Below are 18,277 nucleotides of genomic sequence, written 5' to 3' on the forward strand. Positions count from 1 at the left end.
TCTTGCTCTCTCTCTCTCTCTTTCTTTCTGTCTCTCTCTCTCTTTTTCTTTTTCTCTCTCTCTCTCTTTCTTTCTCTCTCTCTTCTTCTTTTTCTTTCTCTCTCTCTCTCTCTCTCTCTCTCTCTCTCTCCCCCTCCCTCCCTCCCTCCCTCCCTCTCCCTCTCCCTCCCTCTCTCCCTCCCTCTCCCTCCCTCTCTCCCTCCCTCTCTCCCTCCCTCTCTCTCTCTCTCCCTCCCTCCCTCTCTCTCTCTCTCCCTCCCTCTCTCTCTCTCTCCCTCCCTCCCTCTCTCTCTCTCTCCCTCCCTCCCTCTCTCTCTCTCTCTCTCCCTCCCTCCCTCTCTCCCTCCCTCCCTCCCTCCCTCTCTCCCTCTCTCCCTCCCTCTCTCCCTCTCTTTCTCTCTCTCTCTCTCTCTCTCTCTCTCTCTCTCTCTCTCTTTTTCTTTTTCTCTCTCCCTCTCTCTCTCTCTCTCTCTCTCTGTGTCTGTAGGCCAGTGATAGGATTCAGCAGTGTGGAGCTCTTTGGGGTGGGGGGTGGGGGTGGTTGATGTGTGGGGCAGTAAAGAGGAGCATGTCTCAGACAGTCATTCAGAACCGCCCGTGCTGAGCCTGAAGTGGCTTTTTTTCAAACTGTAATGAAATTTACAGCCCTGTGATCAAATGCTGAGCTGCTGTTAAGTACATGATGATCATGATGGCCGTAATTTTGAGGATTTGTGGAGACATAATCACAGCATAATTAAATCTGGATTGATTTTAGTGTTTTCTGTGGAGTTTGTGACTTTAGAGCTGTGTCAGAGTAAGGAGTGATTGGATTTACTAGATTTAATTCTTGGGCTAGTGAACATACCTGATTTTCAAGATAGCGGAGATTTAAATGTGTCTGTTGATAATGTTTAGGGTGGCAGATTGTATTTAGAATAGTGTTGATGAAATTTTAGTGCTTTCTGAATAAAGTAACCTGTTTATGCGCTGTAATTTTGCTCCTACAGATGCTAAAATCAGTCTTCATGCTGTCCACGGTATCAGCTGTACGTTAGTTATCACATTTCTTTATCAACTTATAACGTTTGTGTGGTTTTATGTACCAAATTAGTCCTAATTCAATTTTAGGTGGCCATTTTCAATTTTTTTTTCCTTAGGTTTAAACAGGCCGTTCTGTTACTGTATCTTTAAGACTTAATGTAATGATGTAAGTTCTGATTGTGTGCGTTGTGCCTCATACCAAAATCAGTCTGGACTGAAACACTCCTTATAACTTCAGTTATGTGGGCGGAGCTAAACTGCTAAGGGATGAATGAGGACAGTCATATGTAAAGTCTGGGCACCCCTGATGGAATTATATGGTTTGTTGATTTTCTAAGTGAAAGCATGTTACCGCATTCACTGCAGTGAACACACGTCTGCACATTTTAATACACAATTCCTGTTTATTTGCTAAATTTAACATACTGGAAAAAATAAAGCATAAATTGTGGCCTGTTTAAAAGTTATGGCATGTTCTATATTTCATGTTCTGTTTTTTTCCTGCGCGTTAAACTCAGGGAAAAACAATAGAAATAGAGACAATTTGCAGAAAAAAATTCTATATTTAAGTCCCATGTAGAAAATCTGTTAACTTATTTTCACTAAGGAAATAAGCAAAATGTAATTTACATAAGGTGTTCAAACTTCTGCAGATGTACAGTCCACATATGTAAATGAGTTTTTCTTGGCATATATGGACGGTATGGACTGAAGTGTGAATGCTAGGGTTTGGAAACTTCAACCAAGTACTACTCCAGGCTCTTATTTGAAAAATAAAAAAATAAGAGGTTCAGTCTTCTGTAATATGAGCCCTTTAAAAACCTGAGCTGGTTTAAAGAAATTTAAAAATAAGCAGATTTACCCGGTTCCCCTCCCCTCCCACCAACCCCATGATCAGAGATTGTTTTTGTGTTGGAACTATGAGGCTAATGTAGCTAACAGCTAACATGAGATTATACCCCTCAGATTAGCACGACACAAACTGCATGACTACGATGGTCATCAACAAAACTTCATTGCATAGCTAAGATCTGTAGTAACACTTATTTTGAAGCTTGAATTTGGTCTGGAAAAACCATGTTGTACCTTTTGTACACAATAAATGTACATTTATTTTTGCTTTTTATTTTATTTATTTATTTTTCCGCTGTAAATGATGTCTGTGTTTTTTTTTCCCTGCAGAACTGTCGTACGTGTGCTCAGTGCGGTGCTCGAGCTACTGGTCAGTGGGCCTCCAACAGCCTGCTGTGTGAGAGTTGCCAACAGCAACAAGACCCCAGCCTGTTCTGCCATGTCTGTGGGAGGGGCCAAGACGGCGATGCCCCCAAGGACACGCTCACCTGTAAAACTTGCAAGAGGTAAGGATTATGGGAATTGGAGTTTTAAGAAATGTTGTTTTGGATAAAGATGAGAAACTCTTTCAGTGCAGATGTCTTAACAGCCATTTATTAAGACCCAAGGCTGTAACTACTATACATTATTCAACAACTATAATAAATTATTCAGTAAGTACTATGAATTATTCAGTTGCTGCTCTGAATTATTCAACAGCTACTATGAGTTTTTCAGTAACTACTGTGAAGGTAGTCTGCAAATTATGTAGTTTTGAGAGTGATAAAATTGAAGTGTGGGTCCACATGTGAGTCACTTGAGTTGAAGTTGTTTTTTTTTTGTTTTGTTTTGTTTTTTTTAAATCAGTTGATCACAAACATCATGATCTGTTGGGAAATGGTTCATTATAGAGAAACTTACCAGCTCAGATGTCTTTACAGTGGTGGTGATAGGAACCGGGGATCACAATGTCTACAACACAAATATAGCCGTTTTATTTGCTGTCCAAAACCACCAGTGAACCAACACGAGTCTTCTGAGTTTTATATGTAATGTTGATGATTCAAAAAGATTCATCTGATTTCAAAGCGCCATATTTTTACAACCGTGAGGCGCCTAGGAACCAATCACAATCCAATTGAAAGGGGGGGTCATAGAGTTTCTGACTGTCAGTGGAAGATGGCTCCCTACAGCCTTGAATGTATGAGGTATTTGGCCAAACTCAGGTCAGAAAACAATTGTAAAATGACATTTTAGATGTCATGAAACATATTAGGAATTATTTTGTGCTCTAGCTTTCTGTGAGGGAGCTTTTATAGGTATTAAACTTAACCATCTGCTTCCTGTTACCTCTAACTCTACCTCTACCTCTAACTCAGTAAATTTCTCTACAACAGATCATTTCACATCAAACCACTCTTTGTTTCCATATTGGCGGTTTGAATTCTGCTGAAGTTTTGATATAGTAGGTGGAATCCCTCTTCAATCCCTCTTTAATTGTGTAATTGTGGCTTTTGTAGAAATTATTAGACACACATAACAGGAATTCATAGTTGTTCTTAATCCTCTGACTGACTTACGAATAACAGCCAGACCATTATAAGACAATGCCTGCTGTGGTTCAGCGTCTCCCCTTGAATATGAGAGAGGCTTCGTTGGAGCGCTGCTTGAGTTTCAGAAGAAGGGGTGCGATTACAATGACGTCTGTGGACGAGAGGTGTCCGTGTAATTTGTGCGACAAGTGGATTTGATAATCCGCGTTTGACTGATCAGTGGAGGTCAGATGTAATCAGACTCCAGCGCTGTAGACGGCGGGCTGACTGAGGGGGGGTTGGGTGGAAGGGAGATTGCCATGGCGACCTTTTGCCCTGCCTCATGGCTGAGCGAGTTAAGCATAATCAGCTCTCCGTTCTTTGTGACTGACACTATCGGGTCAAAGGTCAGTGAGTTTTGTTAGCTCCTGGGGTATTTTGGTTACACTAAATTATAATGAAATAATAGACAATGTGGGTGGTGTTTCAGTGGGCTGGCGGTGGAGGCTGCCCTCTGTTAGACCTCATTGCTGTGGGTACTGCTTGAGACAAGCAGGGCTGCACCGAACTGAACATTTAAAACTGATTTTAAAGGGAAATTTCAGACTTTCTGTGTTAAATGGTTAAGAAATAAACAGTCATTCAGAGTGTTTTGGTGTGAAATTCTCTGTTCTAGAGAAACTTGGTCAGAACACAGTGGTGGTGATAGGAACCAGACGTCTAAAGAGTGTTAATGTCAGCTGTAATAGTGTTTTGAGTACAGATTTGTCTTGTTTTGCTGCAATATGTTTAAATCACCTTCATTTACTTTGGGTTTGCAAACAACTCAACCATCTAAAGCAGTGGTCTCCAGCACTGGCCCTGGAGAGCTACCTTCCTGTTACAACCACAGTTTGCCACACCTGCTCCAGCTGATCAGCCTCTTCCCAAGTCCCTGATTGGCTGGATCTGATGTATTGAGTTAAGTAAAGGGCGAGGCAGCTTATTGGATACAGGTTGGAACTAAACTCTGCAGGAAGGTGGCTCTTCTGGACCAGGGTTGGAGACCATTGATCTAAAGTTGTACATTATTGTCGGAAGATTCTGACCCAAAAATAGACGGAAATTCTTGATGCATCATTAGCAAGATCTCTGCCGATACGGATAAAACAATGGATTGTCAGTATTAACTGATGTTATCCGCCAATCAGTATATCAGTTGCGCTCTAGAGGTAAGTGGTGATGACTAATATGGCTGAATTGTTTGGCGTGTATTTGGATCGTGTGTGAGGTTTAAAAACCTTTAAAAAAAAAACAATCTTAATTTGTCTAAAATTACATTTCACAACAATTTTAAGGCCATAAATTCATTTTATTCAGATTTCTGTGGTCTTAAATTTTAGGAATAAGGTGTCATAGGTGTTTCTATTTTTTATTCTGTTATGAAGACAGTTATTACATCCCGCGTACACGTTGAGTAATACAGGCTCACTAACACTAGCGTTACCTGCTGTTAAGCACACCTCGTTGCTTTGATGAATGTTTTTATATATAGACTGCCGAAACTGCAGACTTGGTCCTAAAAGACATTTGAAGTAGCATTTAAAGTCTTAAAGTATTTAATTTAGATGTTTGTAGACATCCTGGTTTACTCAGTCTACTTCGATTAACTCTGTCATCTGTCTGTTCTTGACTGCTTTCGACTGCGTAAATGTCTTAGTAATGTATTTTTAAAAAAGGCGTGGTGGGGAGCTCCTGAGTGGTGAAACCATCTGAGCCTTGGCCCTGTTGTTGGTAGATTGCGATTTCAGTCCTCTGCAGTGCCACAGCTGTGCATGGCCAGCAGACCATAATTGTCTTCTCTTTTTAGTGGGGTAGGATGGTCCTCCCTCTCCCCCAGTACTTGCCAGCACAGGCATTTGCTGGCTAATCTAACAGATTTTGCACTTAGCATTCTTCTCCAAGCATGTTGAGCTGTCCAGCGATGGTCCATTATTGCTCATGACTAAATTAGAGAGAAAAACAAGTCTCCCCACCAACATCTACACAGTTACCAATAGTAGTATAGGAGATAATTGTATTTTTATTTCTTTGGTATAGTTGATTTCTTTACAAGAGGTTAAAATATTGAATATAATATCTGTGGTGAAATATTAGTGCTTTTAAGCATTTTTTGTAATTTAACAAAACTGTGATATTGCCATTAGCCAGTGGTCGGCAACATGCGGTTCTGGAGCTGCATGCAGCTCTTTTACTGTCCTGTTGCGGCTCCACAGCAGGATTAGATTTGTAGGTAAAAATAAAATAATCCTCCTTTACAGTAAAATAAAGCTCTGCTGATCGTTCAACACAATTTAACAATAAATGGTCTTAAACGCTGGAGTTAATGTAGAACTGCTAATTCACCCTTTAACCCTGAAGATCAGCGCAGACTGCTGGTCACCATAGCAACGCAGACAACAATCTCGCCTAGCTAGTAGCTAACGAAACAGCAAAGAGAAAGATTTAAGACGAACATCAATAATTTGGAGACGATTGGATTTATTTGCGTTTATATTCACTCCAGCTGGTTTCCTGAAACGTTTAATCTGCAACAAGAAACTGACGAACGCTAAAAAGTCACGAGACTGATTTCCGCTTCTCATTTGCCAGCTTCTCGTTCGAATTGTCCCGTTCCACCTTAAATGGTGCCTGCTGCACCATTTAAGGTGGAACGGGAAAATTCGAACAAGAGGCTGGTGAAGGAGAATCGACTTCAGCCTCGTAAAAACTCAAATGTTGAGAGACGTTTTACAAGAAACTTCTACTTTTGCGGAAAAGTTTCCTGCCGGAGATGCGAGAAAAGCAACTATAGCTGAGCTAAAGCTTAAAGCAAAGTAAGTATATTTTTAGCCTGTACTAGCACATCAGCACATACTGAGACTTATTTACAGTCAAGATGGTGAAATGGACATAAAATGTTGCACCTCCCAAAGTGTTTTGATTTTTGTTGAAAGGACCAAATGGCCCTTCTTATCCATTGGGGTTGCTGACCTCTGCATAAGCCATGATAGTTTTGGTCACCTGTCAGGGTAGAATAGTTTTATTCCCTCCCGTCTCTACTTTTGACAGAATATTGAGTTGAAGTGAACTACCTTTTGGGTCTTCACAGTCCTGACTGAACCAGTGGGCGGTGCTGTTTTAGACTCTTCTCTGGCTGCCTAATCCAGACCTTGATGCAAGGAAGTGTAGAAAAAAGCCTATAGAGAAGGGAGAGGCTTCTAGCAGTACAGAGAGAAAGAGGAAGGGAGACAGAGACAAGAGAGCTTGAAGAGAAGAAACAGAGAGGGAGTTGGTTGAATGTGGAGAGGTCAGGCTGGAGGCTCCCTGAGGCTTCCCCGCAGCAAGACGCGGAGGAGCGCTCGTCTGGAGAGGGCCGAGCCCAGCTGTGAGCCATCCTTCAGATCCATACGCTTTAATAAACTTCTTCCCAGCAGCTCTCACTCTAGGCGACACGAGATGGGGGGGAAAGCCTGGCACAATGCTTCAGTTAATAGCTGCCTCTCCCCTTGCCTGCAGCGGCCGTCTTTTTCCCACTGTTTACCAAAGGGATTGGGAAATTGATGGTTGTCAGAGTTGATTTGGTGTTTTGTCCTGTCTCTCTTCCCCCAGATGGGTTCACGTGGAGTGCGAGAGGCGGGACGACTCCGACCCCAGTGCACAGGTGCAGGACGGCTACACCTGCAGCGTGTGTAAGCAGGTGGAGACGGGTGGTCAGGCCCAAGCTGCTCAGGAGACCACGCTTGATGACCCTGAAGCAGCCGAGGGTAAGTTCCTCTCTCCTGAGACTCGCTTGTGTTGCTGGATGCACCGTTAAAGATTTTTTGCCCCTTTTTATGGCAGAGTCCTTGTAGCTGATGTGAAATTAACAACCTTGAGAAAAAGTACTTGTGATAAGTCTTTGAATAAAAGTAGTGCAGACAGTTTGTGTTGTAGTACAGAGGAATGGTTAGAAGACAGTGCCTGTATGTTAGAAGACAAAACCTGAGCTGAATAGCTGTTGTAGTAGGTCTCACCTGAAAATAAAGCTCAGGCTTGAAGGTAGTAGAGGTTAAACAGTTCACAACGATTCAGAAACTGATTTGATACGACACGACGCAGTGGTTTCTCGATTCAGTACGTTTTCTGATATTGGAAAATTAAGGAGTGTCTGAAAATGTGCCTTAAAGTACGTTATTAGTGATGCACCTAAAACTAAAACTAAAAGAAAAGGCTCTTTTATGTGTAATTTGCTGTTTTATTTATGCTTTTCAATTACGTGATGATGTGGCGATGCTTCAAAGACGAAGGTCAACATGGTGGAAAAGAGAACTAGAGGGCTAATTTAATTTTAAACAGCTTGTTAAATATTATTAAATATTTAAATTAGGGAAATTATGCACATTTAATGCTTTACGGTTCCCAGAGGTGCCTCCGCTACACCGTCAGGAAATGCCTAATTTTTTAAATTGTTGCTATTAGCACACCAGTCACTTTAGTGGTTGTCATTTAAATGGAAAAAACAGCCATAAACCTCAGCAGGATCTAAAAAACCACACGTGTTTGCAGTGACTTTCAGAATTTGAGCTTAAAAAGTTTATTACCAGAAGATATTGAGGTAACTCAGCATTATTTATGTTCTATTAAAGAATGTAATAGAATCAGTTAAGCTATAGACCAGGCTGAACACACCTGGCCTGTTGCTCTTTAGGCTGAAAACTGAAAGTGCCACCATTTTAGCCTAAACATTGTCAGTTTATTAGAGCATCAAACATTAAATAAGTAAATTAAGTTAGCCCACTTAAGCTAGAATGATAGAAGTTATATGTATACGCTAAACAACAGGCTAATTTTCATAATTGCCTGCTACTTTGAGCTCTGCCTTTACAAAGTGTTGGATTGGTGTAGCAATTTCACTTTTGGTTTGTTCCCACTGTAGTAAGTCTACATTCCCACCCACATTTAGTCCAGAATGTCTGATGGTTCTCCTGAGACGTTCTCGTCAAAAGATTATATCTGGCCCTGCACTATTACAACTATATATCGCTGCTGTCGGAAGAAAACTTCGGATCTCAATTTTTGTCATTTTTCAGTTTTTGACATAATTTGAAAATGCGTGTTGGCCTTGATATTATGTGTAAATTTCATGAAGAATGGACAAAAAGAAACGGCCCAAAATTACTTGGAAAAAAGTCTAGTTCCATTGACTTACATTAAAAGTGAAGTAGGTTTTTTCCTTCTACTGTAAAGTTACCGTTTTGGAGATACAAGGTTTTCCTCAGACAGCAGCCATAAGATGGTTTGGATGCCCCTGGTCAAATGATGTTTTGTTGATTGTCTTAGTGAAAATAGGTTAACACATCCTCTACAGATGCACATTTTAATGTTTATTTGCTGAATTTAACAAAAAAGTGTGGCCTTTGCTGAGCCATAACCTTTGCAAGACAAAATTGAGTTGTGCTCTGTATTTTGTAGAAAAATGCCATATTTAAGTTCTTATAGATGATGATAACTTCATTTCACTTTAAAAAAATCAACAAATTGTGTAATTTGACCAGGGGTGTCGACCAGCAATTCTGTGTAACAGTGTCATACAATGTCAGAAACCACATAAGCAAGTCTTTTAGAGACACAGGAAAATGGCTGATGCAAGTGTGGTTGGTAGAGGGTGACGCCACTGCACTCCATGCAGCAGTTAGTTTCCCTTCCTGGACAAACACACTACACCATATGAGTGAGTCCTTGGACAAGACTCCTAACACTGACTTGCCTACCTCTGTAACATCATTAGATGTAAGTTGCTCTAGATAACAGCATCTGCCAAATGCCATTAATTAATGCATACATTTTGTGCAGTGCTAATTGGTGGAGGATGTTTCTGTTACTTGATAGCTTCATTGGCTTCATTGCTTCATTTAAGCATTTGAGATTAAGATATGTAAATCAGACTTTATTGCTTTTTCACTGCCGGGCTCTGAATTTCTTTTGAAAAGAACAAGATCCTTCTTCTCTTCAGCCTCTCACTGTTTTTGCTGTGGTATTTAGCCGGTGAGCAGTGTAGGAGAGGGTGATGTTAACCGCTCGGTAGGACAGGCACGTAGCCACACTTGAGGCAGTGGGATTGAGACTGACAGAGATGTAATGTGTTGGCCTCTCTCCCGTCACCGCTGTAATTACAGTGTCTTTGTCAGTTCAGCAGGGGTCTTGAGTGTCTGTGTGAGCAGGTTGAGAGAGAGCCTGCAGTTTTCCTCTCATTCACCGGCATGGTTGGTCACCTCTATATCGTGAACAAGGAATAATGTGGAATATTTTATATATATATGTGCGTGTGTGCGTGTGTGTGTCTGTGTGTGTGTGTGCGTGTGTGTGTGTGTGTTTCCCTGACATTTAATGCTGGTTTGCCCAGTTTCTGTCAGCCGGTATCCTGCCCTGTGTTTGTTTATTTGTTTGGTTTGTGTGTTTTGAATGGTTAAAAAAGCACAGTTGATTTTTAGTTTGCGTCAAATTAGCATTTGTATTCACTTTTGTGTCCCATATTTCACAGTTCCATGCTAAGGTGTTGATTTGCCGAGGTAGGTGCTGGCTATCTGACTTAGCAGGCCTGTTTTTTATGCGGGTGAGCTGGCTGGCTGACGTGGAATGAACGATATGTCTTACAAGAACCAAAATTTTTGAATAATTCAGTTGTTGAGATGTCCATCAGAGGTGTTTGGTGTGAAATGGTTCACTGTAGAGAGACTTTCAGACTCAGATGTCTTTACAGTGGTGGTGATAGGAACCATGGACATTATATTTGCTATCTAAAACCACCAGTGAACCTACACGAGTCCTCTCAATTTTTATGTATAATATCGATGTAATGTTTCTTTGGAGAAGATTTTTTTTCTTTTTTTTCATTGCCACACCATGCATATACCTCTTTGTCATAAATATATATAAAAAATATATATTTTAGGCCAAAGTCTTACCTCAAAACTCTACATATCAAGGTCTAAGGCCTCAGGCAGGGTATTCATAACCGTTCATGTAATAACTTTGTAATGTAGCTGTTAGAGGCTCTAAAATTCTTTAGACGTCTGGTTCCTATCACTACCACTGTAAACAATGAGTTCGTAAGTTTGTCTAGAAGCGAGCTTTTCACACCAAACCACTCTGAATGACTATGTTTACATCTCAACCATTTAATTATGCAGAAATGGTGGAAAATCAGGACTTCTTTGAATCCGAAATCGGATTTGAAAAATCTTTTCATGCAGGGCTGAATTTGGTCAGTTGCAGCTTTCTGCACAACTTATCTACCTGATCTATTTACCCAACCTAAACAATTTTATGCCAAGCATGCTTTTCTGTAGATTTTAGGACCGTTAAAATTCAGTCAGACAGTAATACATAATGTCACATCCAGATTAAATCAGATTACCTTGATATTTCTGATGCAGTTCAGCTCTGTGACCACACATACTGAAGCCACCCTTCCTCATTTTAACTGTAGTAAATAGCTCAGTGCTTCTGCAAACAGAGCTTTGGCTGTCAGTTTATGTGACTAGAGGCAAAAAACTGGTGCTTCCACAAACAGCACAGACATGCTTTCGTTTTTATTTACAGAGCTGCCTAAAAAAGCATTAACATGCGTTTCTTTTACGTTTAGTGCAAGTGACATCTGATAAACTCGCTTTTTCGTGTTTTACTTCTCCTTTGGTCCTTTTTAGGCTTTAGTGTTGGGCTGGCCTGACTGCTGCGTATGCGTGTGATTGTAAATGGTTATTAAAAGGAAAATATTTGTCCAGACTTCATTTACAATTTGTCAGTTAGCTGACGTTTTCTTCCAAAGCGGCGTCCATTAGCCCTCTGCAGGGACGGTTCCTCTGGAGCATCGTAGGGTTGAGTGCCTTGCTTTTGGGCAGCAGCTATCAGCTCGAGTAGAACCCATGATGTCTTGAGCTCTCCGACAGCTCAGCTGTGTGGCGACGAGGAAATGTCAACATCTGTCTTTGTTTGACTTGCTTGTGTTTACATTAAGTACCTGCGTCGTCACATTTTCGTCAGCCTTTTTTAATCCGTTATCCGTGTACTGTTTGTAAATGTGCAATGTCATGGTGGAAGCTTTCTGCCCTGGTTTTAAAAACGTGTTTGTTTATGAATTTTTGGAAGCTCTGTAACTAAAAACGTAAGAATGTCTCTGCTGTTGCTGTGGCAGCACTGTTTTCTGTCCCTCCTCTCCACAATTTTTATTTTTATTTTTTCATTTTTTTTTTTGTAGAAGCATTCAGCTATTTACTGCGATCCAGACTGGGAAAGCGTGATCTCAGCCTGCGTAGTGATGAAGTGTAGAACTGTATATGAATCATCAGCGTAATAATTGTATTAGAACCCAAAGATGGATTGTTGTGGAAGGCATTTTTGCCTGTTAAAGCAAACATCAGTATTGCTTGTTTGTTCAGTTTAGTTTTAGGGACATAATAAAAAAGTAAAAAATAAAGTAATTGTAAATTAAACTAGATGAGTTTTACCAATTTGCACTGTCAGGAAAAAAGATTCTGTGCAGGTACATTTTTTTTGTGTATCTAGGTAGAAACAATGTAGTACCCTCAAAGGTACAACAGTGGTTTTAAGGTCCAGTTGAGTACCTTAAATATGATTTTTCCAGGGGAAAAGTGCATATTTATGGCTTTTCAAATCCTGATGTTTTGAATCAGAACAATTCGGGGGAAAAAGCCTGGAGACGAGCCGGGGTGAGTGCATTCAATACAACTTAAATATAATTGCAGTGGATTATGGCACAATTGTGTTCTCTAACAAAAGGTAATGAAGATGTACCCTTGAGGGGACCACCCCAGTGAAAAGAGGGGTCCCGCCCCAGTGAGAGTTGAGCACTCTTTTTTCTGCTAAATTACCACAACAAGCTTTTTTCATTTTGGTTTTAAGCTTTGCTCAGAGGCATTGACATGTTCTGAGTATTTAACGTTTTGATATGTAAGGAATCCTTTTTTAGACCTTTTTGTTCCTGTACAGCTAATAAGCTTCTTTGGAAGTGGAAAGTATAGTTTTGTTTTCTTGTTTAAAAAACACCATGCTCTTTGTTTTCCTGTGAGGCCAATATTTTGTCAAGTAAGCATGTAAATCATTACTATATATACAAAGCCCAAGATTACTCGCAGTAGTAGTATTATAGAGTTATTGCTTAATATTGAATAACAATAGTAGTAATACTAGGGATAGTAGTGGTCGGTGTTAAACAAAAGAAGAAGAAACACATATAAGAAAGGAATTTAAGGAACAGGGTATAGTATGAAATAGTTTCCACATATTCTTGTACCTTGAATGGTTAATCAGTCTGTAGAGGTCATTAAGCTCTCATTATTTCAAACTGTCCTTTCCTAGTGTTTGACCAAGACCCGGTTGTTGTCAGTTGCTCTTGGCTTTATTTATCCCGGCCATCGTACATTCCAGAAGGACGGTGTCCTGAAAATTAACAAACCAAATAAGATGAACAAGAGCTGAGGGTTGGACACCTTTTGTTTGAGTTACAGTTAATAAGAGCATTTTTTCATTGCTAGTTTCCATTTTCATAAAATATAGGTACTAAACTGTCACTGGGGTGGGACCCTCAGCACCTTCAGTCAGGGAACATAACTGAACCATAATCCACTGAAATGATATGTTCTAAGCTGTACTGACTCCACACACCCCGTCTCGTCTCCAGGCTTTTATTTTACTGTTCTGTTTTAAAACATTCGGTTATGAAAAGATACAAATACAAACTTTTCACCTGGAAAAACTTATTTAAGGTTCACAATCAGACCTTAAAACCACTGTTGTACCTTTGAGGGAACATTTACATTGCTTGTACCTTGATGAATGAAAAATGTACCTGAACAGAACCTTTATTTCTAACAGTGTATGAGGTGCGGTGAGCATAAAGCAGGTTAAAACTCTAATTTTGGATAGCTGTGTCTTCAGGTATTTTGCAGGAACTCTCATCCAGTGTGCTTTACAGTGGTAGGTGAATGAGGCATTAGGAGTCTAGCCCAAGAACTGTAGCTGTGGTGTTCCTGCATGGGCTGGAAATTGAACTTTCTATCTTCTGTGTGTGTTGCTGTCATGTTATCTGCTCTGCTGTCTACTTCAGTGTCCAGTTAACTCCTGAAAGAATGTTTAAAAAAGTACAAGTTAGCCCACCAGTACTGACTGAACACGTCATAAATGGAACGCCAAGTAATTATCAGCTGCAATTCCAATATCAGGCATATAATCAAATTATCGCATTTGTCTGTGAATAACATTCGCCCCTGATGTATGGTGCGTTCCTGATAAAATGGAATTATGATGTTATATATTAATGTCTAAGTTGATCTTAAGGTCCTTGGAGGCTCCCGCCCATATAATCACTTGCCCACCCAGTGATTTGACTCATGGCTGCAGTGTAGAGGGGGGGTTCTTGATCCTCTCTGGTTCTCACAGAAGGGTGAAAAAAGCATCAATTACTGGCTTCCTGTATTCACAGCCCCAGCTGGTGACCTATCCTCGAGCCCCCGAACGCTAAAAGCCAATCTTATTTTCTTTGCAGCCGTTATTACTGGGCCTAATGAAAATGCACCCTTCCTCTGGCCCGATGGCAGGGAGATGAATTGCTGTGAGGATTCGCTGTGATTTTCCCCCCACAGTCCCTTATTACCGGTGTGAATGTGTGTGTGTTTTGTTTGGCGGGGAGGAGAGATGGTGAATGTGCGGTGGCATGAGGGGGCGGAGGCCACGAAGCTGCTTTGTGAGGCTGACTCTGCCACAGGCGATGTTCTGGGTAGCAGCCAAAAACTCGGAGGAAGCAGCCGTCCCATTGCTCCGCCCCCAAAGCCCCCAGAGAGCAGACTCTGATCAAAACTGAATCCCACCTGTTATAACCCACCACAGTACGCACATTAAAACCAGCCAGACAAATATATACATCCTGTGTGTGACAAGCGTAAAAACCTGTTCACACAGTTTTGTTGAAAGCAAAAACGCTTTTAAATGCCGTCTGTACAGTCGAGTCTGAAATTGATGGACTGTGACACTGTGTTAAGTTTTTAATTGGAGCCAGCTTGATTTTTGACGTTGGATGGAAGTGATAAATTAAACCAACCAGACAAATACATGCACCCTGTGAATTATGAGTGTAAAAGCCTATTCACACAGTTTTGTTGAAAACAGAAACGCTTTTTAATACCATCTTTAACGTTGAGGCTGAAATTGATGGACTGTGACACTGTGTTAAGTTTTTAATTGGACTCGGCTTGATTTTCAGCGTTGGATGGAAGTGATAAAGCTCAGCTCTGTCCTAAACCGACTCGACACTCAGCATCTTGTTTTGAGTTCAAACCTGACCCAAGCCCTACGATATTTTGCTCGGACCTGACCCGACTCGAACCACATCATGTTTTGAGCCTGAAACTGACCTGATTGTAAAAACATTCTGTCCAAACCTGACTTGACCCAACCGGCATGTTTTGAGTCTGAAACTGACCTGATTGTAACAAAACTCTATCCAGACCTGACCTGACCTGACCCACATTTTCAGTCAAACTAACCTGATTATAACAAAAATCTTTCCAAACCCAAAACACACATCATCAGAAAACTGATCTGATTTGTAACAAAATTCTGAGTTGATCGTTCATGAGCTGAATAAAACCTGACATGATGGCGCCAGTTACTGACAGTAATGGCTGTCATTAGAGCAGCGATAAATAAAACGCAAAGCACAGTAAAATAATACACTGTAATAAAATAACCAGCAGTCAAAAATTAAGGTTCATTTCTGCTTTAACAAATTTAGTCAAATAATGCTTTTTAACAGAATCTGATCATTTAGATTCAGCTGTGGGCCTCATGTACCTCAATGCTGAGTGGCTGACTCCTGCGTTCCAGATTAAGAATGATATAAGGTAGTGAAAGTAGTAAAGGCTAAAGTTAGCAGATGAACTAAAATAGGCGGAAACGCAGAGTAAATTGTGTTATAAATGGAAGGCGGGCTGTGAGAAACCAGGTGTGAAATTTGAACCAGCCCTGAGCCCAGCACACATTTAATCAGTGACATCCGAACCGTACATGAGCAAGTCCAGCCCCGTTGAATTTGGACAAACAAACTTTTATTTTGACAAAAACTTTGTACATTTATAAAGTAATTTATACATATTTTACATTTATACTTTATGTATTTTGAATATTATTGTAGTTGATTATAACACTACAATATTTAATTTAGTTGCTAGCTTCAGATTAACGTCATTATTATTGAAAAATGTTTGTACTTTCTACCAGTGCGGATGGTAATTGTATCAAGTTGTGATTTTTCTGACCAAGATTGCAGTTTAAACACAATTATTTCCTATAAATTAATTACATTTCTATTATTTTCATCAATGGCAGCACAAAGTTTTCAGCCTTGAGGCTTGAATGCTGAGTGTGGTGTGCCAGAGTTTGCGAGCTCTGTTATTAGGTGAGATGTCCCCACTTTAAACTTGCGAAGACAGCGTTGAGTATTTGCAGCTCTTTTGAAACTTGCACTCTTTCAAATTTCAGTATTAATTGATTTAAATGAAAAACAATCCGTTGTTTAGCCTTACCTACCACATGCACAGATACATACCCAAACCCCAATGAACACATGCACACAAACACACAGACCGACCAGTGAAATGACCCTGCAGAAGGATGTGTGCTGATAGCGTTTGACTGAAAGTTGAGGCCGAAGCTGGGCTTCAGGTGTACAGAGTGGTTATATGATACGCTGTGGGAAATTCCCAAGAGTGTTGTCAGACGACACTGCTGTTCTGATGACAGCAGATGTCTTCTGTCATCAGAGACCCACTCTGACACAGCTGAAAAGACAGCAGAAAACACATGGATGTACTGTTCCCCCCTCCCCTCCAGTGACTCAGCGCATATAAGCTTTGTTGCTATTGTAAAGCTTTCAGTGGTAAATGTACTTCTTTGTGCTGTAAGTGAACAACAAATTTATTAAATTCCTGCATATTAGAGATCCAGAAACCTGGATTTACAGTTGCACAAAAAGATCGTCTGCTGGCATTTACAGTGCTACTTTCTTTAAGAAAAATAAAAAAAGAAAAAACAAAAAAAAACAGTTTGCAAGAACTTAACACTAAGCAGGTTTTTTTTAGGACAACATCGCATGTGGGAATATTTGTGTTGATGTTGCTACCTTGGGAATAATGACAAAGCCCACACTTTTATAAGATGGGTGAACACGGGCAAAATATGCCCAATGTATTTGCAAATAGCTGTTTTAAGCGATCCATGGCCTGGAGGTCCAAGAAAGCTCTCCCTCTGGCTGGGTAGGGTGGTTCTCCTTCTTCCTCCATCACTCAGTGTAAAGCTTGCCAACGCAAATGTCTGTTACGACCACGATGGGTGTAAAAATTGCGTTTGAAAAAAGACAAATTATAGTAGCTGTTGTATGTTTTATTTTCTTGCTTAATTGTGAAGTAACAGTGAAAATCAAGCATAACATAAGACATTTCATATGTTTAATGCTAAAAACTTACAAGCTATCTGTAGTAGCTCCCAATATATTTCTGACTAGGAGTTATGTGACGTTACATGGCGGCCACAGAGGAACATGCTATTACTGACCATAAATATAATAAACAAAACTATAGCTATTTATTTTGGCTTTAATTTTAAATTGTATGAGGGTATTTGCAAACATCCGACAGCTCATTTGCATCTTAAGCCCTATTTGAACTGAGCTAGTTTGAATAGAGAAGGTCTGCCAATGTAATTTATAAGGGACAGATCTGTTTTAACTATGAGGATCTAAGCTTGAGGAAAAACTCTGCCAAATTGAGCTGCATTTTACCGGTTAGCCTTATCTTGTGGTCACCAAATAACAGAAGTGCCGATGTCTATTACCAGGATTTGTTATTACATTACCATGATTTTGAAACAAACAGGACTGCTGTTACTGAATGAGCTCAGAGTTGCAGATTTGTATTGGATTAAAATCATGGATCTCGTCGGTAGTGGCTTTGATAACAGCACCGCCCCAGGTGAGGCTAATCCAGCTCGAATAGAGCTTTAGTCTCTCTGAATGAAGTGACTTGTCTACGTCATAGACTGAATTATGCTAACAGACAGGAATGCGTTCTCATATGAAGTAACTGGCCTGCTTTAGGTGGATGAATGTCTTCTGACAAGCCACCGCTCCACAGCTAATAATCACGTCAAGAAGCAAGCTGCTGCTCTAGCTGCTTGGCTAAGTGCTGATCACAGCTACTACAGCCACTTGAGCCATTTTTGCATAATTTAAAACTGTGAGCTTTTAAGAATGCTTTATATTCAAGGTACGGTATTTTCTCCAGCAATGTATCTTATCCTATTTTCTCTACATCTAGAAAAATAATATATTCAAAATTTAATGTATCTAAATGTTTCATAGAACAAACAAGTGGAAGTTTCTTATTTGTTTTAGATCCCAGTTTCCAGCCATAGTGTCCCTAAAACTAAATGGGCAGCGTATATGAATGTGTGGGACGTGGCTTAGGGGTGGCCGATTATGTCAAAAATATCATGTCACTGTGCATAAAGAGATTTTCACAGTACACATCATAATATTTAATGCAGCGCTATACTAAATACAGTTTAGCAGGACTAATTATAATCTCTTTATGAAACAGCCAGTAGTTCTGTGCTCTTTAAGTACTGACGACATCCATAATATACTTGGGAAAGCGTAATCGTTCATGATGATAACAAAATTTGTCATAATAATGATAAAATATCATATTGCCCACCTCTGTGGCCTGTACTGTTAGATGTTGATGCTGGTGTGCTAGAGAGTTCTGTAAATGCTGCAGCTCCACTGTGACTCGGTGACAAGTGAGACATACAGGCGAGTA

At 40.2% G+C, this 18,277-nt stretch overlaps 1 protein-coding gene across 3 annotated transcripts in view; it reads left to right on the plus strand.

The window, feature by feature from the left end:
- kmt2ca (lysine (K)-specific methyltransferase 2Ca) overlaps window positions 1-18,277 on the plus strand; it is a 249,803-nt gene that overhangs the window by 138,094 nt on the left and 93,432 nt on the right. For all 3 annotated transcript variants that reach the window (XM_036581780.1, XM_036581798.1, XM_036581789.1), the window contains exons 11-12: window positions 2,206-2,381; window positions 7,017-7,171. In XM_036581780.1, coding sequence (XP_036437673.1) covers window positions 2,206-2,381; window positions 7,017-7,171 — 331 coding nt within the window. The remainder of the gene's footprint in view (window positions 1-2,205; window positions 2,382-7,016; window positions 7,172-18,277) is intronic.

This window comes from Colossoma macropomum, unplaced genomic scaffold (genome assembly GCF_904425465.1).
Source record: "Colossoma macropomum unplaced genomic scaffold, Colossoma_macropomum, whole genome shotgun sequence".
Classification (NCBI taxonomy): domain Eukaryota; kingdom Metazoa; phylum Chordata; class Actinopteri; order Characiformes; family Serrasalmidae; genus Colossoma; species Colossoma macropomum.